Source organism: Drosophila mauritiana, chromosome 3R (genome assembly GCF_004382145.1).
Source record: "Drosophila mauritiana strain mau12 chromosome 3R, ASM438214v1, whole genome shotgun sequence".
Lineage (NCBI taxonomy): Eukaryota > Metazoa > Arthropoda > Insecta > Diptera > Drosophilidae > Drosophila > Drosophila mauritiana.
Window position 1 is genome coordinate 18,843,706 of NC_046670.1, and position 22,292 is coordinate 18,865,997.

The 22,292-nt window shown below is 43.1% G+C and overlaps 6 protein-coding genes across 11 annotated transcripts; 3 read left to right on the forward strand and 3 right to left on the reverse strand.

The window, feature by feature from the left end:
- The first annotated feature begins 17 nt into the window (after positions 1-17).
- Positions 18-3,194, forward strand: LOC117143159. 3 transcript variants are annotated; one of them, XM_033307667.1, is made up of 3 exons: positions 18-2,157; positions 2,216-2,443; positions 2,497-3,194. In XM_033307667.1, exons 1-3 carry the CDS (start codon positions 108-110, stop codon positions 3,165-3,167), a joined length of 2,949 nt encoding a protein of 982 aa, XP_033163558.1. In that variant the 5' UTR covers positions 18-107; the 3' UTR covers positions 3,168-3,194. The 3 variants fall into 3 exon arrangements, with proteins under 3 accessions (XP_033163558.1, XP_033163560.1, XP_033163561.1); XM_033307669.1 differs by having other exon boundaries at positions 2,484-2,589; XM_033307670.1 differs by lacking the exon at positions 2,497-3,194 and having other exon boundaries at positions 2,220-2,424.
- Positions 3,186-3,658, reverse strand: LOC117143166. The gene is given in 2 exon segments (XM_033307677.1): positions 3,186-3,416; positions 3,419-3,658. Coding segments are annotated over 2 exon segments (327 nt in total). The 5' UTR covers positions 3,651-3,658; the 3' UTR covers positions 3,186-3,321.
- A 286-nt stretch (positions 3,659-3,944) lies between these two features.
- LOC117144464 (ADP-ribosylation factor-like protein 3) lies at positions 3,945-4,804 on the reverse strand. Its single transcript, XM_033309626.1, has 4 exons — positions 4,611-4,804; positions 4,414-4,548; positions 4,122-4,358; positions 3,945-4,064 (listed from the first exon to the last, which is right to left on the reverse strand). The coding sequence occupies exons 1-4, from the start codon at positions 4,749-4,751 to the stop codon at positions 4,017-4,019; spliced, it is 561 nt and encodes a 186-aa protein (XP_033165517.1). The 5' UTR covers positions 4,752-4,804; the 3' UTR covers positions 3,945-4,016.
- Positions 4,805-4,911: 107 nt separating this feature from the next.
- LOC117144265 (ADP-ribosylation factor-like protein 3) lies at positions 4,912-6,462 on the reverse strand. 2 transcript variants are annotated; one of them, XM_033309368.1, is made up of 4 exons: positions 6,375-6,462; positions 5,519-5,647; positions 5,324-5,455; positions 4,912-5,265 (listed from the first exon to the last, which is right to left on the reverse strand). In XM_033309368.1, the coding sequence occupies exons 1-4, from the start codon at positions 6,375-6,377 to the stop codon at positions 4,990-4,992; spliced, it is 540 nt and encodes a 179-aa protein (XP_033165259.1). In that variant the 5' UTR covers positions 6,378-6,462; the 3' UTR covers positions 4,912-4,989. The 2 variants fall into 2 exon arrangements, with proteins under 2 accessions (XP_033165259.1, XP_033165258.1); XM_033309367.1 differs by having other exon boundaries at positions 5,324-5,647.
- LOC117144264 (RCC1 domain-containing protein 1) lies at positions 6,260-8,432 on the forward strand. 3 transcript variants are annotated; one of them, XM_033309364.1, is made up of 4 exons: positions 6,260-6,826; positions 7,173-7,692; positions 7,781-7,856; positions 7,915-8,432. In XM_033309364.1, exons 1-4 carry the CDS (start codon positions 6,742-6,744, stop codon positions 8,356-8,358), a joined length of 1,125 nt encoding a protein of 374 aa, XP_033165255.1. In that variant the 5' UTR covers positions 6,260-6,741; the 3' UTR covers positions 8,359-8,432. The 3 variants fall into 3 exon arrangements, with proteins under 3 accessions (XP_033165255.1, XP_033165256.1, XP_033165257.1); XM_033309365.1 differs by having other exon boundaries at positions 6,260-6,789; positions 7,145-7,692; XM_033309366.1 differs by lacking the exon at positions 7,915-8,432 and having other exon boundaries at positions 6,719-6,826; positions 7,173-7,696.
- A 93-nt stretch (positions 8,433-8,525) lies between these two features.
- Positions 8,526-10,646, forward strand: LOC117144266. Its single transcript, XM_033309369.1, has 2 exons — positions 8,526-8,666; positions 8,728-10,646. Exons 1-2 carry the CDS (start codon positions 8,641-8,643, stop codon positions 8,975-8,977), a joined length of 276 nt encoding a protein of 91 aa, XP_033165260.1. The 5' UTR covers positions 8,526-8,640; the 3' UTR covers positions 8,978-10,646.
- The last annotated feature ends 11,646 nt before the right edge of the window (positions 10,647-22,292 follow it).

The window sequence follows — 22,292 nt, forward strand, 5'->3', positions numbered from 1 at the left end:
CTATACACTTTTTGGAATAACGTCACCAATTTTGTACAATTATTATTATTTTTATAAAAAAAAAACAGTTTTTATGATATATTACAGGTTTGCAAACGAAACATGAGATGTCCAGACACCTGCTTCATATTTTTTGCATACTGGCTATACCCAATCTGATTCCAATCAGTTGCACTGAGGCAAAGGATCAAAAACTTAGTATGTCGCATAAGGAAGCCTCGTCTTGGCTGAGAAAGCAGGACGACTTGGACCCGAAGCATTACAATAGACTATATGATGCCTATCGGGAGCGAATAAAAGGGGAGGGACCCGAAGATGCCAAGGTCGAGGTCGAGGCAAAGATGGAATCAAAAGATCCAGTACCGCCGCAAAGGGATCTCACTTCGTTACCCAAAAAGACAAAACAAAAAGAAAAGCTAATTGCTAAAGAGAAAGATTCTACAGAATTTTCCAATATCAAATTCGATGCCACCGATGATCGGCCCTTGGAATCGGGCAACTCTTTAGCTCGTCTTCCACATCGGAATAGAGAAAATCAGAGTGTTAAGGCTATAGACGAAACTAAAGAACGAGTAGAAGATAAAAGCCCATTGGTGGGAAGTATGATTTTGCTAAAACTGGATGTACCCGAAAAAATGCTACGAGTAAAAAAACCAGAAAATATCAAGGATCCTGGAGAACGTCGAATTTCCGAGCTCAATCGCATATACCAAGAGGTATTGAAAGTCTGGCAAAAGCCAACACCAAGTCTGACCTCCAAGTCTGTTCCGCCGAAACCTCTAAGCTCGTCGGGATCTGTGAAAATAAGTGCTTTAACAGATTTAATGGATGTGATTGAGCGGCTTCAGAAAAGCGATTTGGTCAAGGAATTGGCCGATAAGATAAACGAAGAAATGGAACCCAATTTGCAGAATCAAATCAAGCAGGATGCTCTACTAGTAACAGATAGTAGAGCCTCATTGAGAGCTATAAAGAAAAACAATATATCCGGGATCTTTGAAAATATGGAGCCCGGAAGTGCTGCCAATGCCTTCAAAAGATTGTTAGATGACATAAACTCCAGGAGATCAAGCATTAAGGCTGGTGGACTTTACGATGAGTATAAGAAGGGCTTCTGTCAATTATTTAATGATCATAAAGTTCCCAGAGAATCCCATATTATTAGTGAAACGGATTATCCTACGGACAGCGAGTCGAGTCGCCGGATGAACAGTGAGGACAACCTTCCAAGTCACTGTGATAAACAGAAAACGACTACTGTTGCGTGTGACGAACCAGAAAGTAAGGCCACAACCAAGATGTGTGTTCCTATTAAAAAACCAACTCCGAGCAATCAGTGTGATAAACCAAAAGCGACAACTCCAAAATGTAAGGAACCACAGAGTAAAACCACAACTAAGAGCTGTTTTTCGATTGAAAATCCGAGCCAAGGCAATAACTATCTAAAAGCCCTGCAAACATTTATCAAAATGAACAAGGAAAGTAATCAGAACGGCGGCCTTAAGCCCTATTATCTACCAAACTCCAAAAATCGTCAGCTAGTTTGGAATGACATTCCATTGATAAAGCCTGGTCTCAACGAATCACCTAAGGACACTTCAGAGAGTAAGCCGCATTATAAGCCATCTAGCAAGCCCGTTCAAGAGATTATAGTGTCCGAAAAGAAGCCCGATAGAGTAACTAGCTCTACACCTAACTCCAAAATCGAAACTAAAGTGATGGAGTCTGTGCCAAAAATACAATCGGTTTTCTCAGGACTGGATCCCAAACAGATAATAGGTGGCCTGAAGGCCATCAAGCAATCTTCATTCTTTAACTTGGTGGATGAGTATCAGAAGCAAATCGAAAATCTCAATCAGGCGTTGAAAACAAAGCAAAATTGGTGGAAGGAGGTTTTGGAGAAGGGACAAAACCCAGCCAGGACACCCATGAAGAGGAACATACTCATGGCTAATCCAGCTGCTGGCCACCTTTTGCAAGCACCGTTTCCCGAGGTGCTAGTCAATCAGCCATCACAGCTGGGCGGCAGTAATGTCATTGATACCATGGCCACTCAAATGAACCTATCACCTTTGGAGGTGGCTCAAAGGATTGTGGGTACCGGTCAAAATACAGGCGATGGTGTATTGAGGTATGCACCCAGTCGCATGCCATCAGGTAAGTCAGTGAGTATATCGCTGTAAATCTATTTGAAATTATGAATATCGTGTAAAAGCAAGTCAGATCGGAAGTAGCTCCCGAAAGGGATCAGAGATCATGTGCCAAGTCCCAAGTCCACCATCACAGTCGCCGCATCAACAGCCAGAGGACCAGTTGGGAATTTCTCCGGTTCTAGACAAGATCCTGGAACGATTGGAGAGCATTCAGGCAAGCAAGTCCAATCAATCGTCGGAAGAGGAGGAGGAGAGGAAGCTGCCCTGCTGCTTCGTGGATCCGGCCGATGGTAAGAATAGGTAGTAGAGCTAAGATTCATGTATATAAAGTTTAAAACTGCAGGTGCCCCCTGCGATCTAAACGGATCGTGGGAATCTCAGGTCCTTGGCATTCGCATAAACATCAAGAGCCCGCCAACAAATTCAGTTGGCGATGAAGCGGACAAGCCCACCTGTAGCCAACACAAAGGTCGTGCCTATCGCAGGACGAGACGACAGTGCGTCAAGATGAACAAGACGCAGTTAAAGGATGCGACCGAATTGAAAACTCCCAATTTCCAAGGCATTAAACTAAACATTAGTGTGCAGGAGACAGTGCCGCCGAGGGCCCACGATCTCCTGGATAATCTCACCGATTGGTATTTCTCGGGACAAACTATGATGATCCTGGGCGGGCCACTTTCTCTATCCTTCCGCAAGGCGAATTCCAATCTGATCGGCCACTTTGTTGGCTATTGTCGCACCTGCGGCTGTGTGGATACCATTTTTGGCTCATGGAGCTTCTGCCAGCCATCACGGGATTGCCAGGACATCTGTATGTCGATAGTGGACAGACGGGATATGCTACGACGATACAGTATGGATGAGCGGCGAAAGAATCGATTCAAGGAGCAGCTCTATATGGGCAGCAAGTTCGCCAAAATGGAAAAGGAGCGCCAGATGGCCGAGCAGGAAAAGTGCCACAAACTTGCTCCTCAAGCTTCACGCGAAACGAATGGGAATCCAAGCACATAAATCAAAGTTGAATTTAAATTAATTATTATTTAAGCTTAATTTATTTTGGTAATTTGTAAGCAATTAGTTGGTTTGAGAGAATTTGATTAATAAAACTCATTTTGCAAAAAAGGAATGTCCTTAAATTATATCAACTGATCACCAAGTCGTGAGCTTACATTGCATATGTCTGGCTCATTTGGTGATGAATGAATGACATGGTGAATCCAATCGAACGCCGGACGCAGTGCACGTCCATCTGGCCATCTCGATCCGCTTCTTGGTACTCTCGTTGTCAATTCGTTCTAGTCGCTTATCCACCTTGTGCATTAGAACGAAGGCCTCTGGGAAGTGACCCACATCACAGGGCCAGTTGACGGAGTGCGGATGAGAATGGCTTAGACTTGGATCTTGGGACGAGTTGTCCTCCTCAGACCAACGAATATTCCTCGCCTGGACCAAAGCCAGGGTCGAGAAGAGTAGAATCACCAGAGTTGAGTTCATTGCAACGACCACTGTTAAACTGTGCCAATCAATTCTATAACTAACCCTTTTATAGGCCCAAAAGCAGCAACAACTAATAACTGATAATGCAGAAGGGCTTTGTCCTCACAATGTTGCTGCTCAGCCACGAGTTTTTCAATTATTGACAGAGGTCAATGTCAAAAATCACTGATTAGCAAATGGCTGAATTAATGTATTAATTAACAGAGGGTTTGCCGATCAGCAAACTAAATGAATCACTATTTGAGGTAAATAATTCCTATAATACAAGTGTAACAAACTATTGTTGCTAAATTACATTAAATATATATTTTATATATTAGTTGATAGATTGCCAGATTCTTGCAAATATAAAAAGGTGATAAATCAACTTCTGTTATTCTTGATCTTTTCGTTAATCCAATTTACGATTTCCTACCCAGATAATAGAAGTTAAATTAATAGATTCCGAATATATAGCTGAACATATACCTGAACACCAGACCCTGTCCGCATGGAACATTCCTCAAAAGACCAATCTCGACCAGTTAGGCGATACAGGCCCATCAAATCGATAACTGTGGACATGGACAGGGATCCCGAGGCGTCCTTCTTGTTGGACACGATCAGCAAAGGAACATTATCCAGTTCCTGGTGCATCAGAACATCGCATAAAACACATCGCGCCTCGCTTAGCCGCACTGCATCCGTGCTATCCAGTACAAAAATCTACGGTTCTGGGATTGTAGTCGAGTCTATAAGTTATAGATGAAACTCCTCTCACCAAAACCTTCACTTTCTTATAATACTTTGGCCAGATCTGGCGATTCTTCAGTTCTCCGTTTATATCCCACAACTGCACTCTGGAATTATTTAGGGTGAAGCTCCATTCACTGACTTGATTGTTAGATTCCTTGGACTGCAAATAGTTTATGCTAACATTATCAAATGGATATAGAACCATCACATATATGGCCTTACATCTCCATTGAAAATTTCCGCCAGGCGGTCTGTCAACGTGGATTTTCCCGCATTGTCTAATCCTAAAATGAGCAGACAGGATTTCTGAGAGCCTGCGGGCAGGATCTTTTTTATGAACGAAACAGGTCCGTAAAAACACATGGGGATCGAAATTTGATGTGACTCTTCAGTTTAGATTTCAGGTAAAAATAAATGAATTAACTAACACAGCCTTCTCAACTAAATATTCAGTTTATACTCAGCTGGTTAAATATACATATAGCAAAAGGAAGATTTATCCAAGAATAAGAGCTTGTGATACTTTTGATGAGTTGAGATGTAGGTACGTATATTTAGTTCTTAGGGACAACTTAACAGGCGACGATTACAATAATTTAGATTACTTCTTCATGTTCTTGCAGACCCAGTCCATTCCCTCCTTGAGTCCAGTGCCATCCACAGCGGTACAGGCCTTGATCTCCCAGGTTCGTCCCTGCAGTTGCACCAAACTCATCTTCTCGGCCACCTCGGCGGCGCTCATGGCATCCGGCATATCCTGTTTGTTAGCGAAAATCAGCACAGGAACTTGCTTCAACCGATTGTCCATGAGCATTTCGAATAGTTCACTACCCGCCTCGGGCAGGCGAGTCCGATCCGTACAGTCAATTACATAGATCTGAAATAATTCAAGCTATTAGCTAACTGAATGGAGTTTATATCTATAACAATCCTACCAGCACGTCAGTATTTGCAAAGTAGTTCTTCCAATATGGACGTATCTTCCATTGACCACCGATATCCCATACATTCAGTTTGAATCCATCGGCTGCCACGGACTTGATGTTAAATCCTGCCGTGGGCGTTACCTGCGGGATTTCACTCCGTATTTTATGGGGAAAACGGAAGAAGTTCGCCGCCTTTATACGCACCGTGGTTATGTCCTCCGATGCTAGCTGCTTCAGTATCGTGGTCTTGCCCGCATTATCCAATCCCAGGAGCAGGATGCGAGCCTCCTTTTCCGGATTGGGTCTCAGTTTACGCAACAGCGATAGCAGACCCTGAAATATGAAAGCTATTAAGTGTTTTTTTTTTGGCAAGGAGTAAATTCTATTTAGTTTTTTGAGGGTGTGTTTTTCCAGCACCTCATTACCAGTATAAGTCTAGACTCGGTAGTATCCTCTGTTATATCTTTGAAATTTTGAATAAAAATCTACATTTGGTAGTTTATTTAAATTGTTAATAAATATATGTGTTTTTATAAATAAAACATATGCTTGTAATCACACATGTTATCAAGATAGACCATGTAAAGTTGTAAAAAAACACTTGCAATTAAACGTGCCCTTAGTGATAGAATGCAAAAAGCTTATCAACTGGTGAACTATACAAACATATTGTTTGAATTGAGATAAGGGCTCGTCAAAAGAAACAAAAATAAGGTTGAATGAAAATAAAACGTTTATTGGTTGTATTATATGTATAAAATTTGTCATGAGCACTTTTTCTCATTGTTGTGAATCGATGTTTTTAATTTAACAAGTGCTACAAAAAGCTGATTTCTGTTTCTTTGTTTTCCGAATCACCAAATTTGTTTTTTTGAATACCGATAATTGCGCGCCGAAAACTTTCGAAGCAGTGCTGAAAAAAGTTCTGCTCTAACAAAAAAGTGTTGTATAGTTTTTGAGGCGGGTTTCCATGGCGACGATCGCAAAATGAAAACAAATCGAGCAATTACGGAACAACAAGGCACTTAATTAGGTGTTACGGAACCGGGAGATAACCTACCATCGTATAATTAACGCGGGAATAACAGCCAGGAGGCGGTGCGATCTCCGACCACTATATCCGTATCTGTATCCCCCCGATTCGGCAATCCGCTCTGGCCGCTCAAGGACGGTGTCTTCTGGTGGTCAACACAGGAAAAGTCGGAAAACTCGAGAATTGGATCAACTTCAACCACCAAACACAACATCACTAGCTCGTCGCTGCACAACTACTGAAAACAAATTCGCTCAACGCTCCAACAAATTCCAACGGCAACAACAACAGCGCCAACGGTCGCCGAGCAACCGCTGCAAAGGATTGATAGAGGGGGGAAGTGGTGGGGGTGCGGGTCGAGCGGTATTCGAATTGGAACGGGAACGGGAAGAAGATGCCGCTGCTATTTACGGGCTTCAACGCATTTGGCCAGCATGAATGTGTAAGCGGCGACGTCGACTGCGCAGCCGGCTTCAGCGGTTTGTAACCGGCAACAAAGCCGCCGATCACTTAGTTGCTACAGTAGACACTCGCTATAGAACTCACTAGCATGCATGCAGCCGTTATCGTTTTTTTATTTTTAACTACTTGAGTTTTGAATATATCACGCTAACTTATAAAACTGAATACGATTTAAACTAGATGAAATTTTAAGATTTCTTTTGTTGGATATAGACTGCCTTTTTGTTGATAGTGATAAAGTAAATTACACATCGGTACTTTGAGCCAATTGCATTTTTGCATATATACATAGCAATGAAATTGATAAACTAATAACATAGACCTAATCTTTTTAGGGGGCTTCCACCCCTGCCTTTATTACAGAAATAAATGCGCCAGTCTCGACTCAGAACCAGTGCACGATTTCGATCGGCTGGCGGTATGCGGCTCTCGCTTTTGGCCGGAAGTTGTGCCTGCGTGGGCTCTTGGATGATGGCCCAAATGAGTGCGTGACTCTGGAGGCAACGGGGGACATAAGGGCCCTTGCCGCTACCGATTCCCACTGCCTTGTGCTACTCCAAAGCGGTCAGCTTTACAGGGTGCAACCCAAACTGCAGGCGGAACTGGTGGCTGTTAGACTAGAAGCTGCTCCCAGATCCAATTCGGGTACAAAGCGCTCGATCTTTGGGGCTGCCAAGGCGCCTTCGTCGCCGATCATAGAGCATATCGCATGTGGATCGCACATAAACGTAGCGATCAGCTCGGAAAACTGTGTCTACAGCATTCCCAGCTGCCTGCATCAATTTTCCGAGCGCCAGTTTCGGGTGAAGCAGCTCCAATGTGGCCATGAACATGCCGTGCTCCTCAATGCCAATGGTGACGTGTTCACCTGGGGAAATGGACTGTAAGTAAGGGTTATGATAAATGCGTTGGTTGTTAGTTTCTTATCCTAATACCTGACAATTTCTGCACTTCTATGTCATAATTAACAGCCGCGGACAGTTGGGACTGGCGGTGCTGAGAGTGGAAGAGACGCCTCAATTGCTGGAGGCGCTGGCGGGGATCAAGGTATATATATTTGACTTGTCCACTTATCTTGTCTGTCACACATTCAAGTGTCTTGCAGATAACGCAAATTGCTGCCGGTGGTTGGCACAGTGCGGCTATATCCGCCTTCGGAGACCTCTACACCTGGGGCCTCAACTGCAGCGGTCAGCTGGGAATGCGTGTGATGAAACCCGGTGGCGTCCTCAAAGAGCCCACTGTATATCCGCTGCCCCAGTTGCAAGATCTGCCCGAATGTGACTGCTCCCAAGGCGGGGAGAGCAACGATTATTGTGAACCGCTGAGGGTGTTCGCTGGATCTCGTCACACTCTGCTGATCCGCCGGTGCGGGCGGCTATGGGTCAGTGGTTGGTGCAAGCACGGTCAACTTGGCAGACAGCTCCGAAACCTGTCCTATGTGGATGCCTTTCAGGCCCTGGAAGGTATCACGATGAACCCTACTGCGGATGAGGTTCTCTGTGGGCCATGGTCAACGCTGCTCCATTTGAAGGTATCGTTGGATTGAAGACATTTGTACATTTTAAAGAGACTGACTATTGTTAAATCTACTAAATTGAACACATCTTGGACACAAACCAATTTACATGTCAAACCAATTTGGTTGCCTTCTTTTTGGCGCGAAGGTCATGTAAAATGTATTTTCCCACATTTTACTTGACGCCTAGCTAGTATACATATATAGTATATATTCAATTGCATATATTACGAACTTATGTAGATAAGTAGGCATTGGAATTAGCGTTTCATCCACTATTTGAATACAATTAAAATACCAAAGACAGGCTGGATGAGCGGATTGCCCTTGAGCATGGCGTAAGTTAAGAAGTATGCAGGATCAGAGCCGTTGTCCTGTAAGAAACTTCCTCATTCCCAGTCCCAGTATATTCTTTATTATAATATGGCGCATCACCGTGCAAATAATGTATCCATACGGATACATGGACTGTTCGCTGCAGGACGCATTGGATAATGAGTATCTGGTATGGAACAAGGGCGATCACCGGGAAAATCAGATGACGCTGATAAGGGACACCATTCAAACCACACTCCTGCTCGTGCTAATGATAGAGATGACGCTGACGTTCAATATTCCGTTTCCGATAGACATAGGCGCCGAAATATAGTCTTGGATCTGAACTCTGTTCCCGTTTATTACTATAGAAGCTATATAGCTCCAGTACGTTTATTGCCCCATCAAAACAAGAGTGCTCAAATAATTTCGTCTTGGTGTAGGACCGCCATTGTGCCAACGTTCGTCGGCTTTGTCGTTGTCGTCGCTGCACATTTAATCAGTAAATTTTATTTTTAAAAATGGTATTAAACAATATTTGCCATAGCAAAATGTCCGACGCTCGCAGTGCAATAAACTTTTCAGCACTTGAGTCGTTTGCCTGACTAAATGACTGATTGACTGACCGACTGATTGACTGACTGACTGACCGACCGACTGATTGGCCGAACGCAGGAACGACTGACGTTGGAATTTTTTTCTTTGTTTTAACTTTAACTCGACGCGATTATTTCGATTTCGTGGAAGTGCGTTACTTGCGAAGGTTTGATAGGAATTTCATGCGTCGTATACAGGCTATATTCGTTACGATAACAGTTCAATCGATTCGACTGGGAAATGCTCATTTCGATTGCTCATGACTTCTTAAAGAGGAACTTTTATGAAAATTGTACGCTTCTGAGATTGGTTTTTTAGCTGATTACAAAGCCGTATATGTAGATATATTTATAGTAAATTGAAGTATTTTTTTTAATTTTGTTATTTTTTCTTGTTATAGTCAATATCTACCGTTCCCGATCCTATAGGCGAATTTTCCGCTTTATGGTCCGCGATCGAGTTCAACGCTTTTATGTTATTTGCCAAATGAAAAAGTAAAAACAAATGTTTATCTTATAATGCACTGGGTGGCAGTTCAGTGCAGTTCTGGCGACACGCACACATGTGGTGCGTAAACAGGCTTTGCTTTTGGGGCTTACACTTCAGTGCTTATTTTTCCTTTTTTAACTTGGCAAATATTGTTATCATCGAAAAAAGAAAACACCCGGTACAAAATAAGCAATAAAGTGGGGAGGCTTGTCACTTTTAGGTCGCAAAACTATTTGCTGCTAGAAATTGCCACCGCACGGTGACTAAGAGAGATAGAGAGAGAGGGTCAGATGAGTCCAGAAAGAGATGGCTGGATCGCCCGGGGAGTTCAAGCGCCTTGCTCAAGGCAATTGCTGTCTGTAGCTTATCAGGGCAACTGGAACCACTCCAAGCAGCAAGTACGAAAAAGTGCTAATTGTAAGCCCCCCATTTCCAAAGGGGCTCTCTTTTCGTTACTCGAAAATTGTAATTCATGCGTGCCAGCAGACGCCAAAGTTTCAACAGAACTCAGTCAATCATAACCAAAAACGAATAAAAAAACAACAGGAACAAAAAGTGCCCAAGAACACTCCTCTTTGGCCTGAAAGATGTCTGCACCTTCGGTTTGGGGAGTGTTTATGTTTGCCCTCTGTCCAGGGGGAGATCCCTCCTCCAAGTGCGTGCCACTCCGCATGGAACGCTGAGCAAGTAGTGGCCACCAGAAGCCGAACCATCAACACCCGCCTCGATAAAACCGCAGGGAACGCACGAAAGCGGCTTAGTGTTAAATAAATTATTTCAATTTCGAAAATAAATAGACTAATATAACAGCTAAAAACAAAAATTATAATATAGACAAAATGGATTAGAGAATTAAGCTCCTTAGATCTGATAAGTAAGCTTAAAATTATAATTTCATTTTACAACTTAACTGTGAAGCACCGTGATTGTATTACATTTTAATCGCTTTAATGTGTGTCCACTGTACTCGCATAGGCCATTTTTGTGAGCAGTGCGCGAATATATCATCGCTGGCCAATTCCCATTCCCACTCCCATTTCCTGACCTACGTATCTTCGCTAGGCTGTTTTGGCCAGGCCAACACATGTTCGTGTTGACTATCTGTGTGTGCCCACCGCTTATTTGCTTTTGGGCGTACATTGAACCGCAATGGGGCCAGAACGCGGCGCCACCCCCAACTAATCATCACTTTGTTGCTGCGTTAATGACTCGCCTTGGATTTGCCAGCGCCAACTCCCTTTGGAGCTACCCATTTAAGTGAATGCGCCAAAAAACACAAAATGTTGAGAGGCATGCCACACAGGGAAAAGGAAGTCGTGTTGGAGAGCGTGTTCCCAAAACGTTTTGGCATCCCAAATGGATGTCGGGCGCACCGGCTCCTCCCCTATCACTCAAAGTGCCATAAAAATTATGCATGAATGTATTTGCTTCATTTCTGCACTTTTTTTTTGTACTTTCTAACCAAATATAAAAGTGCCGCACCCCCCGAAAAAAAGTAAAAATCTAAAAAAAAGGGAGTACGAAAATGAAACGAATGCAGAAGCGTCGCATTTTTACGGCTCCATTCATGTGACGACGGAAGTGTCAAGTGGCTGTTGGCAACTCGTCGTCGACGAGCAAAACTTCCCAACCTTCCCACCCAAAAAAAAAACAAGTGGAAAAACCATACCCCCTCCAACCGCCCACTTTTCCTGGGCGTCCTTTTCGTCAACGTCGCCTCTGTGCATCGAAAATGCCGTTATTGTTGCCAGTTGTCTACATGCTCTATGCTCCCATGTACATCACATCACTTCGCATCGCATCGGATCCCCGGGTCTCCCCATTTTTTTGTGTACCACCATGGAGCTCCTCCGAAACCTTTCCACAAATGTCTACTACGTGTGCCCAAGTTGCATTCTCGCTCTCTTTCACACCCGCTATCCCCGTCTCTTTCGCCACTGACGTCTGTCGTCGAGTGGGCAAACTTTTTAGCGTATGAATGTGTATGTTTCGTTTTTCACCATTATATTTTTTTTTCTCACATTTTTCTCCATTTTTGCCATTTTTTTGTGTGTACTTTGCTTCATTTTTCTATGCCCTTCATTTAGCTGGCTTTGTTCTTTTTGGGGTACAGTTGTGCTCGTAGGGTTAAGTAGCCTCCGACTCGGACGAATAAGTAGCTGCAGTTGACAGATCCGAAAGTTGACGTTTGCACTTTTGGAAATAAGAAGCAGAATTGTTCTTGAGACGGCAGGATGCAAGGAAAAGGTCGTTTGGATAGAGTAAATGGTAAGTCAGAGCTATTGACAGATAGAACATCGATTTCATTCATATTAACAGAAACTCTTACCACATAATATTACTGAGTCAATTCTTATAAATGTCCTGAATCAATCTTGTTATTTGGAAATATATTTCTCTGGGAGCAGATTTAAGCTTTTTCTTGGAAAAAAAAACATGCTGTTTTATGAGTTTACCCTTAAAGCGCAATAACGCAAAAGTCTAATCTCGAAAATTTTTTCACGATTATGGGTGCAATTCCATTACGCACAACAGTAAATATGTAGAAGCCAATTAGCATGGCAACGAAACTTCCCAGATAGTCACTGCAATTAATGGCATTTAACTATCAACCCTTGACCCGCCGGCCAGGAGTGAAAACTCCATGTTTTGGCACTTACTCCTCCTGAAAATACCATGACAGCTGTCTAATTTGTCGCCGTAATTTGCGTTGACAAGTTGATTGTCCCGTTCATGGCAGGCACTCCCTAATTGCAGTTAGAGCCACTTACATAACCAGCAATGATAGACCCGATTACATGATTACGCTGGATGGTGCAGCAAGTGGCGCTTCAAAGGGACCCGCAGAGTCCCGCCCGAAATCCATGGGGCTTTCGCTTTCGATGCTTGTTTTCTGGCCTAGCGCATCCTCTGCTCTCTGTCCTCCGTCCGCTGGCTGTTGGCCATTTGCATTGCACTGCGTCTGCCGGTCTAATGAAATTCTGTGTTGCCAGTTGGCGACCTTCACTGCCGGCTGCCCGCACTCCACCATTTTCTTTGCACTTTTTGGGCCAAACAGAACGCCCAAAACGGCGTCCATTCGTGGCCATGGCCATGACCAAGCTGTCTTGGCCTGCCCCACTGCGTCTGGCGCGGCATCTGCCTCTTCTCTCTCGGTTGTTATTTTTGGCATCAGCAGCAGCAGCATCAGCATGGTAACGAAACGAAACGAAACGTGCCGCCTGCCAGACTGCATTTCCCTGGTCTGGCCGCGTGCCACCAGCTGCCTGTTGCCTATTTGGCGATACACTGGGAAAAATAAGTGGGCAATGTACTTCTTAGCAACATTATAATGAGTAGAAATGGACTAATTCAAATTCAAATTTACCATTGATTAAAATATACATTTATTTTATTGATATATGCCATTAGGAAATCTTGAATCTTTTCTTCTTGTGCACTTATATCTGTGGCATTGGGGCGATGCCGGGCAATGGAGTTGGACTCGGATTGTGTGGCACTGCATCCTCCGGCGGTGGCGATGGCGATGGAGTGGCGGCGGTGGTCGTGGTGGTGATGCTGGTGGCGATGCTGGTGGCGATGCTGGTGGTGGCATTGACATTGTTGGCGAAAGTGTGGCATCAGGCAGGCACACTTCGCAACGGTTGTATTTTTGGCTTGTTGCATGCCGCCGAATGCATGCCATTCGAATGCACACTGCGTATACGTAATGCCAGTGCTCTATTTTCGCGTGAGCTCAAATCAAATGATTCCATTGAAACAGCATGAATGGAGATTACGGCATTATGTTTAAGTTGCATCCTCCAAGTCGAGTTGAAAAGTTTAGGAACGAGACTGAATATACTTAGAACTAGCGACTTGTGCATTTCAACTTTGCCACTCCACAACTTTGGCACTCGACGCTGTCTTCGGTATCGTATGCGAATCTATTCCCATTTTTAATCTCACTCTCCTCCTTACGATAATATGCACAATTTTTTCCAATGTCTGGCCAAAAACCGACGTCCACATGGCTGTCTTGTCTATTTGCATTTTTTTTTTTTTTTTTCGATTTTCCGTCTGTCTTTCGGCTTACTTCCCCGAACCCAAGCCAACCATTCGATTTACATGCTTCGATACTTTGCGATTCTCCGTTTCCTTCTCCAACTCTGGCAACTTCATCTCTATGGGTATTTTTCTGCTGGTCTTCCCTACATTTTTATTTTTTTTTCCGTAAGCTTTACCCTCTTCTTTTTGCTCGTTTGCATATTAAAATTTCATATATGAATTTTTGCTTTATTAATATATCTTGCAGTTATTTTCGTTGGTTGGCTACGGGTTAGTTGGGTTCTTGCTCCATTTGCCCCATCAAACTGCAAGCTGAAATTAAATTTCATTTGTGTCTTCACAGCTTAGTGAGGAGTACATATATGCGGAAGAGGATGGTAAAAGAGCATTGCGGCTCTGGGTTTTGCATCTGGCTGTGGATGGGGTTTATCGGTTGGGGTTCTGGATCTGGATCGGGATCCGGGATCCGGGGCTTAGCCAGCGCGAATTATTGAATTATTTCGCCAGCAGCTGGTAAATTCGATTTGCGCGCTGGCTGCCACCATATCACTTGCAGCATATGTATTCCGGATCCGAGTATCTTCCGCAGCATTTCGTATCTGTATCTGTATCTGTGACCCATGCACATATTCCCCATCAGCGTGCGGAGTTCAACTAATTTGTTTTTACTTCATTGCATCGACGGAGCGTCGATGACGACGGCGACGTCATTGAAAATTAGACAAATTGGAAGAGTCAAAATGGCAAAAAAATATAAAAATAATGTGAGAGGGGAAATCAGCCATTCCATAAACACCAGAATGTGTCTGAGTCAGTGTGCGTGTGTGTGTGTTTGTGAGTGTCTGCGTTGAGTGTGAAGAAGTTGGCGAGCCAGACCCATACAGCTGCACAATCAATTTGCACACACCAATACTGCGATGGCATATCATTTAAGTAGCAAACATCGCGCCCCCAAATGTGAAGGCACTAGGGGTATTCCATTTGCCCAAATGTGCTATTTATTATCAACATAAATGCGGGTTTATGATGCACGTTATTTGCTACCCATTGATTGCGCCTTATACTACGAGTAATACTCATGAAAATGAGAAGAAAACATATCTTCGCGGTAATAAATAACGACTTATTATTATATAAAATATTCTTCAATCTCTTAACCATAGTCTACTTTTAAGAGTAAACCTGTTTTAACTAGGGTAAGCAAAAAAACACTTATAGAGGTGTTTAGAAGTATGCAACCAAATATAAGTTTTCTATACTGTTACACTTTCGGAACACATGTTTAGAAATGTTTGTTTTCCAGATCTTGATAATTAATTGATAAATATGCGCTGACCATCCCTACTAAAAGACATTCCATCTCCGTTGTTTTGGTTGTTTTTGGCTTTTGTTTCTGTTGTGTTTTTTTGCTGTTTATTCTTTTTGTGCGCTTCGACGCGTCACCGATTCGCGATGCGTGTGTGTGTGTGTGCGTGTCAGTGTGTTTGTCTGTATGTGTGTGTGTGGGAAGTTTATTCAACCAAAGGTTCGGTTCATTGAACTTGGCCAAATGGAATGGCGAATATTCGGTTGTCGTAGGTTAGTTAGGCAGTCAGTCGCCCATTGTGCATTCACGAAATGAAGTTGCGGCGAGTTAAGCACCCTCACTCCCTCTCTTTCTGCGCCCATGTGTCCGCCTCTTTCTTCACCGCCTGTTGCTGTCTCCCTCGCACATGTGTAGTATGGCATTTATGAGAACGCACAAAAGACGAACTCTGAATGTGTACGGCTGGTTGACAAGCTGACTTGACTGACTGACGAAAACTGTGACGAAAAGTGCAATGGCAAATGCATTCGCACTCACACACACAGATGCACATATCAAAAGCGCATAAAAAGCAATAAGTGAGCACTTTATGGCACTGAGGAAACGACGCGACGTTTGGGCAGCCTTTACCATGTGTCGCATGTTTGGCAAGTGTGGGTTAAGCGCTGGAGGGGGTTAAGGGGTTTTTGGGGGGCCGGACGACCCGCGTAGGGCACAAAATAAACAGCAATCGTCGTAAACGTAAAACAACAAACAGCGGCTCAGTGCTGCAATTCCCCTAGATATCGATAAACGTGCAATGAACCCATCCGTTCTTGAGTACTTTATAGACATATCAAATCTCGAACCCATATCAATCAATCAGCAAGGAAAACATTGAGTATATCTAGATACTTATTCATCAGTATGGCTTATACAACATATATCCATGTAAGTACTCCCCAAAGGGTTTTTCAGATAGACAGCTAGTCCTTTTGCCAAAAAATGCGTTTTTTCAGCTAGTTCTTGTAGCCAAATAAGCCCTTTTCCGTTGTATGAAATCGTACGCTTTGATGGCTTCTGCTCTGCTTTGATTCCGCTGCCTTTCAATTGTCACCGACGAAGATGCACAAGTCAACGCCAACTTACCACAAAATCTGCTGGGAATGGGAAAGGGGCAGCAGCAGGAGGCCTGGCTCGGATTGGTGGCGTCTTGAGGCGAAGTTAGAAGACCGGAGTGGCGGAGGCCCAAAGCTTTCATAGACGAAATATGAGGCGCAACCGAAATGGCAAACGAAGCCGGGTCGGAACCAGTAGACCAATCTTCTGCCTCTGCTCCCGACTTCCCTACTCTCCCCGTCCCTTCATCCGCACTCATTTTGCATATGGGTAATTTGAGAACATTTGCGCTTTAACTGCATGGGAAAAACAAAAAAAAAAGGAAAGAGTGCAGCCGGCAAAAAAATAAGAGATCCAGCAAGAAAAATATGTGCACATGTGTCGCCTGCTTTGGCCTGGATATCGACAGTGGGACCTCGATAGGTCACATTGCCACTAGGTCATTATTCAGAGATGAGTGCTATGACTAATAGTTTAAGGTATAAATAATAAAAATAATAAAATTATGCTCGATTTACAAGTCCACATTAGTCGATGCCGACTGTAGTCACATATCTCGGCGGCCATGTCCATGGTGTAGTGCTTTCAAAGGCCTAAACCGATGTCGCCTTGTTGCTGGTTGTTGGTAGTTGGTCGTTGGTTGTTGCTGCTATTGTAACTGACTTTGAGGGCTTCATCATCTGCTTTCGGCTGGTTACTTGGCTCCGCCGACGAAAACTGACAGCGACCATGGAGTCGACTCGAGCAGATCCAAGTGGCACGGTATGGTATGGTATGGCATGGTGTGGCATGGTGTGGCATGGTGTGGCATGGTGTGCCATGGACTGATGTGGCATGGTAGAGTGTGGAGTGGCTTAGGCTTAGGTTTTGGAGTAGGCGCTTCCAAGGGTAGGAGACACCAACAACGTCAACTGGCGGCGCATTTCAAGTTGACTTTGTTTTCAGCGTCCACTCGGCCGGTGTCCGTCTTTTGGCCATTTCGGTTCCGTTGGGCCCCTTGGTTTGCGTTTTTACTTTGCACTCTCTTTATTTGCATTTCTTTTTAGTTATTTTTTTTTGATGTAAGTTCCTTTGGCTCCGAAACTTGATGAATTGGGAATTAATCCCCTTTGACATTGTTTTTAGAGCATGTTAAAAAAAACTGCAGTAAAGATCTAAGTAAAGTAGGTTCACTACCTTCCAGAGTTTTCAGTCCATTTAACTTGGTATAAGAAGTTCAAAAAAAAAAAAGAAGAAAGTTGAAAATTGTTTGCTTGTGCATTGGTTTATAATTTAAGCACTTTTTACATTAGTAAAATATATGTTGTTTGATTTGTAAGATCCTTATATATTTAGATCTAATCATTGTTTTGGCCAAACGTTTCTTATAGCCATGTTACTGTTTAGACCATTCCTTTTCTCGTCATCCTTTTTTGCCGCCATTTTGGGCATTTGATATCTTTTGTGGCTGGACTCATTGAATGCATTCTTCAATCGGCACTCTCACTGTCACTCACTCTCTTTCACGACACACACGTACACACACTATCGCATATAGGCATTTATTTACACATTGGCTAAGCCTGTGCCTTTCCGTCACCCCCCACGCCCTTAACCCTTTCTCCCCCGGGATTCCCCCAATTCAGCGCTTTGGCCAAAGTTCATTGCACTTTTTGCGCAGAATTTGTTGCCTAACCAGCCGAAGAACAAACGCACAGGCGGACAATTTGTATTGTTGTTGTTGTCGCCGCTGGTACTGTTATTGTTTTTGTTGCATTTATTGTTGTTGCTGCGCTCCTCTTTGGCTTTTTAGTTTCCTTGTGTGCGTCTGTATGAGTGAGTGTTTTTTTCGTGTTTGGCGTTAACATTGGCAGCAGGTGTTTGACATTGCGTCAAAGGTATGGTTGTAGCTGCACAGCGAGAAAATCGTAGTGGATCTGTAGTAAATTTGCTTTTGGCTAGGTTAGATTAGGTTTCAGAACCTTTCCTTGCATATATAATAGAAAAAAATGTTTTTATTTTACTATACAATTTAATTTATATATATTATGCTCGAAAAATAAATTAGCATTAATTCTGTTTAATTTAAATAATTTAACCTTTATATTCCCACTAGATTCTGTTGAATTCCCAATTATTAATCTTCGGTATATTTTCTCTCAGTGTGCGGCGGCGGTTGCTTTTGTTGTTGCCGATGTTGCTGCTGCCGCGCACTGAGGACTGCTTGCCTCAGCCTGCCTCAATGCCTGACAGCCTGCCACAGGAAGCCATACAGTATTTCGCCCTGCTGGAGTGTGTGCGATGGTGTGTGTGTGTGTGCTGGCCAAGTTGTTTTCATTGTTAACAAGCTTTCTGTTGTTGTAGGTCGCTAAATGTGAGCCAAATGTGAGGGCCAGCGTAGGGGACATGGGATGGTGAGCCATTTCAGCTTATGCGAAATTAACTTTCGGCGTGTAAATGGCTTGCACAATTAGAGCTTGAATTGTTTTTCATTTTCGAGCGTTGCAAAGGGTGCTAATTATGCAGGATATGTGGCGAGAAGTGTTTTTGCGTTTTCAAAACAAGCGTCTGCCAGCTAAGTTACAGCATCTTATTCAATATTTTTGAATTTATTTCTTATGGAATTTTTAGAACCCTAATAAAATATTTGCGAAATATAAAAAGGACCATTAAAATGGAATTCTAAGATACAAATTCAATAATCCATCTTTTGTTGGCTCCACTTAATAAAATTATGCAATCGTTTGTCTGTTGATCAGCTTAATGATGCTTAAAAAGCTCAATAAAATCCGTTGCTATTAAAATAATTCATTATAAATCCTTCAAATTCCATAAGCCTGCAGTTTGTAAGTGGATAATAACCCCTGACCACCGTCAGATTCCAAACCGATTGAGGTCCTTCAAAGGCCTTTTGCGCACAAAATGAACGCACGAATAAGTTTCGCAACTAACGCATCAATCCGGCCGAATGGAAAACTAAATCAAATAGGACTCCAGCTGAAAGTCAGGCGGAAGGCACTCGACGTAGTACTCGATATGTCGATGAATATATATTCTAAAATAAATATCTGTGCGATGCGGTGCCCCACCACCCCTTGCAACATCGATTGATGATGGCTAATTTGATGCCCATTTGCAATGAGGTTTTCCACGTATTTTTTCCTTTTTTTGAGCCTCTTTTTTCAATATTGGCCAACCAGCTGCAATTGAAAGCAAATATTGCGTATACGCCCCCGGTTCGCCCGGCACTTACGCATGATGTTCTGTTTGGCCATTTCTTTTTAGCCCTGCTGCTGTTTTTGTAATTTTTCTAAGCAGCAGAGGGTTAAGGGGGTCAGCTTGGGCTGGGATTGGGTTTGAGTTTGGGTTGGTTGCAGTCTGCATGCATAATGCATGTGTAAACGCATAAAAGGATATTGATCTGCCCCCAGCCAACAAAGCGACCGCTATGCATCAGCCTGGGGTTTTTTTCTGGAGGGTGGGGCTGCGGGGTTTTTGGTTGGGGCATACCATCAGCCGCAAAACTTTTTTTTTCGCAGTGAGAAGGAGTTGGCTAAGACAGCGAGAGTGCTGCAGGCCTCGAAAATTGCGTTCGCATTTCTGTATAATTTTTCCCCCTTCGATTCACGAATGCATGGTTTATATAATGTGGTATATACATTTGTACGAATGTGTGTTGCGGGGGGTTTGAGTTTTGTACATATACTTCGGCCATTATATGCAATTCTGCGGCACAACTTACGCACTTTTCGTTGTGCGTTTTTGTTTTTGTGCTCGCATGCGTCACACGTCCTGCGTGAGGAAGGTCCTCCCGCTGCTCCTGTTTGGCTTCTTCTTCTTCTTCCCCTTCTAAGTTCGTGAGTTTGTGCTGCTTATGCAATATTTATAATTATAATCATATTTTCCATTCCCATTGCCGCACAATGCTTATAACTCTAGCGACTCATTCTGCCGCACTGCTGCACCGTTCTGCTCAGCCTTAAATTGCATTTAAAAGATTCCCATTTCCATTCCCACTCCCAAGAAGTCCTTCTTTTTTTCTATGAGCCACTCGCCTTGGGGCACTTCCTGCCGGCCGAAAAGTAAAATTCATTTCCCCAACGCGGCACAAAGCTCTGTCACTCAGGGCCAAACGAAAAATGTTTCTGGCCCAAAACAAACCGAAAAATGCAAAACGGAAAAAAATCTCGAAAAAAGACAGAGAACTTTGCATTTATAATTAAGCAAAAAAAAAATATAAGGGACGGCAGCAGCATTGAATAGCTTTCAGATGCCTGAGGCAGATATCAAGATTTTCAGTGGTAGATAATTTAGTCAAGGGAACAGCAAATCTATTAAGTTAAGTCATTTAACCAAAATGACTATCAAAGGTTGGAGATTAATGCTGCCTGTAGAACGAAAAGAGCATTTAGTATTTGTATGTACAAACGCTTGGCAAAAAAAATATATCCACAAAAATTGAAGAAACATCAACATTTTATGTTAGTTCCCTTAAAAGAATCTCATTATATGGAGAACCGAAATCCATTTATTCATGTGCTGTTCCTTTATCCTTTTTTTGTTTATTTTTTAGCCAAAAGGCGGCTTGCTGTTTGAAATTTTAGCGTGTGACGAATTCTGGAATTATTTGTTTCGGCTTTCTGGTGCCGTAAATTTCAGCGCTTTTCGTGTTGGCCCGTCTTTTGGGACCTGTGCATATTTGACAAGAGCTAAGCCAGGCTAAGCTAAACCGCGGCTAAATGCAACAAAAAAAATCAACAAAAAAGGCGAAAAACAATGTTAACCTTTTCTATGCAGCCACAACATCGAAACGGCCAACGACAAATTTATGATAATTTCGAACGAAAAAATTCCGCTGATGTTGCCGTCGTTGGCCGAGACCATAGAATGACATTAGTACATCGTCCATTATTGCCTCGAAACATGCTCTTTTGTTGTTTTGGTCGAAACATTTTCATGGCCCGTAGGCGCCACGCCCCCTCCTTGTTCACATCCTGCGCCGCCCGCCGCCCATCGCCCCCTTCCGCCCAACAAAAACTGCCTTTTGCTGTCACGGCCTTTTGTGGGAAAGTTATAACCGCCGGCGAATTGTAAATTATATTTAATTAAGGCTGCATTTCGAATACAAAACGTGGCTCAACTTCTTTTCATCCGTTAAAAAAAGAAAAACCAAACCGTCAGCGGCAGCAGCGCCAAAAGGAAACATTCAATTGCATTTTTAATTAGGCTCCTGTCTCAGTCCTTCGCTCATCGCTTTATGCTGATTACCGTCAATTGCATTTGGCTTTTTCGAATATTCATATGTGCCACCGGACAGATATATGGACATCGGCCGATTTGTTAATGGCCAGCCTTTTGCATGACATCGCCTCGCCAGTTGTCCGTTGTCACGCAAAGCGTTTAAAACACCATGGTGTTATCCACGAATTTTGTGTATGCATCTGGGCTTAAATTTGTAATTAGGTTAAATGCAAAATGGGCTAGAAGAACTCGCCAGGCAATGTGAGTTAAGCAAGCGATATCAAAAGCTTTAAATCAAGAATTTTAATAAACATTGTTATGATTATCCTTTCAAGTGCATTCATAACTCACAACAAAATATATGTATTCTGGATTTTGGTGCTTGTTGCACAAAAATGCATAAAAAACTGGCAGGCTGGTGGAGTTCTTTTGGTCAGTCGAATTGGATTTATTTAGCCAATGTTTTTCCAATTCATATATGTATTGGCCAACGGGCAACAGCTGCTGTTGCACTTGCTGCTCCTATTGGCCAACTTAGGTGCAGGCAATCGACGAGAAGGGTAGTGTGTGTGTGTGCGACAGCAAATGAAATAAAACCAAAACCGCAACACACAAAAAAAGTGGTTCTCTATATATTTTTCTAAAATCAAAATGTCCACTTTTTGCTCATCAACGCCGCTGCCTGTTGTTCTTGTTGCCGTTGTTAATGCTGCCTTTCTGGCTTTCTGACTTCTTGGTCTTTGGCCAAAGTTGTCGCCAGGCTCTTTTTTTGTTATTCCGCTGGCCAGTTGCAGCAATGTCATTAACTTGGCCGCCTGCCTCCGTTCGATGACATGGCAACATGATGCGCGATTTGAGCATTAATGTTCATTCAGTTCTAGGTACTAGCTGC

Coding starts and splice junctions, on each gene's coding strand:
- LOC117144264 (XM_033309364.1), top strand. CDS start 6,742: ATGCCGCTGCTATTTACGGGCTTCAACGCATTTGGCCAGCATGAATGT. Junction 6,827..7,172: donor CTGCGCAGCCGGCTTCAGCG/GTTTGTAACCGG, acceptor CCTTTATTACAG/AAATAAATGCGCCAGTCTCG. Junction 7,693..7,780: donor TTCACCTGGGGAAATGGACT/GTAAGTAAGGGT, acceptor CATAATTAACAG/CCGCGGACAGTTGGGACTGG.
- LOC117144266 (XM_033309369.1), top strand. CDS start 8,641: ATGAGCGGATTGCCCTTGAGCATGGC. Junction 8,667..8,727: donor GGATTGCCCTTGAGCATGGC/GTAAGTTAAGAA, acceptor CCTCATTCCCAG/TCCCAGTATATTCTTTATTA.
- LOC117143159 (XM_033307667.1), top strand. CDS start 108: ATGTCCAGACACCTGCTTCATATTTTTTGCATACTGGCTATACCCAAT. Junction 2,158..2,215: donor ACCCAGTCGCATGCCATCAG/GTAAGTCAGTGA, acceptor ATCGTGTAAAAG/CAAGTCAGATCGGAAGTAGC. Junction 2,444..2,496: donor CTTCGTGGATCCGGCCGATG/GTAAGAATAGGT, acceptor TTAAAACTGCAG/GTGCCCCCTGCGATCTAAAC.
- LOC117144265 (XM_033309367.1), bottom strand. Junction 5,266..5,323: donor TTGCAAATACTGACGTGCTG/GTAGGATTGTTA, acceptor GAATTATTTCAG/ATCTATGTAATTGACTGTAC.
- LOC117144464 (XM_033309626.1), bottom strand. CDS start 4,751: ATGTGTTTTTACGGACCTGTTTCGTTCATAAAAAAGATCCTGCCCGCA. Junction 4,549..4,610: donor CGGAAATTTTCAATGGAGAT/GTAAGGCCATAT, acceptor AACTATTTGCAG/TCCAAGGAATCTAACAATCA. Junction 4,359..4,413: donor ATAAGAAAGTGAAGGTTTTG/GTGAGAGGAGTT, acceptor CCAGAACCGTAG/ATTTTTGTACTGGATAGCAC.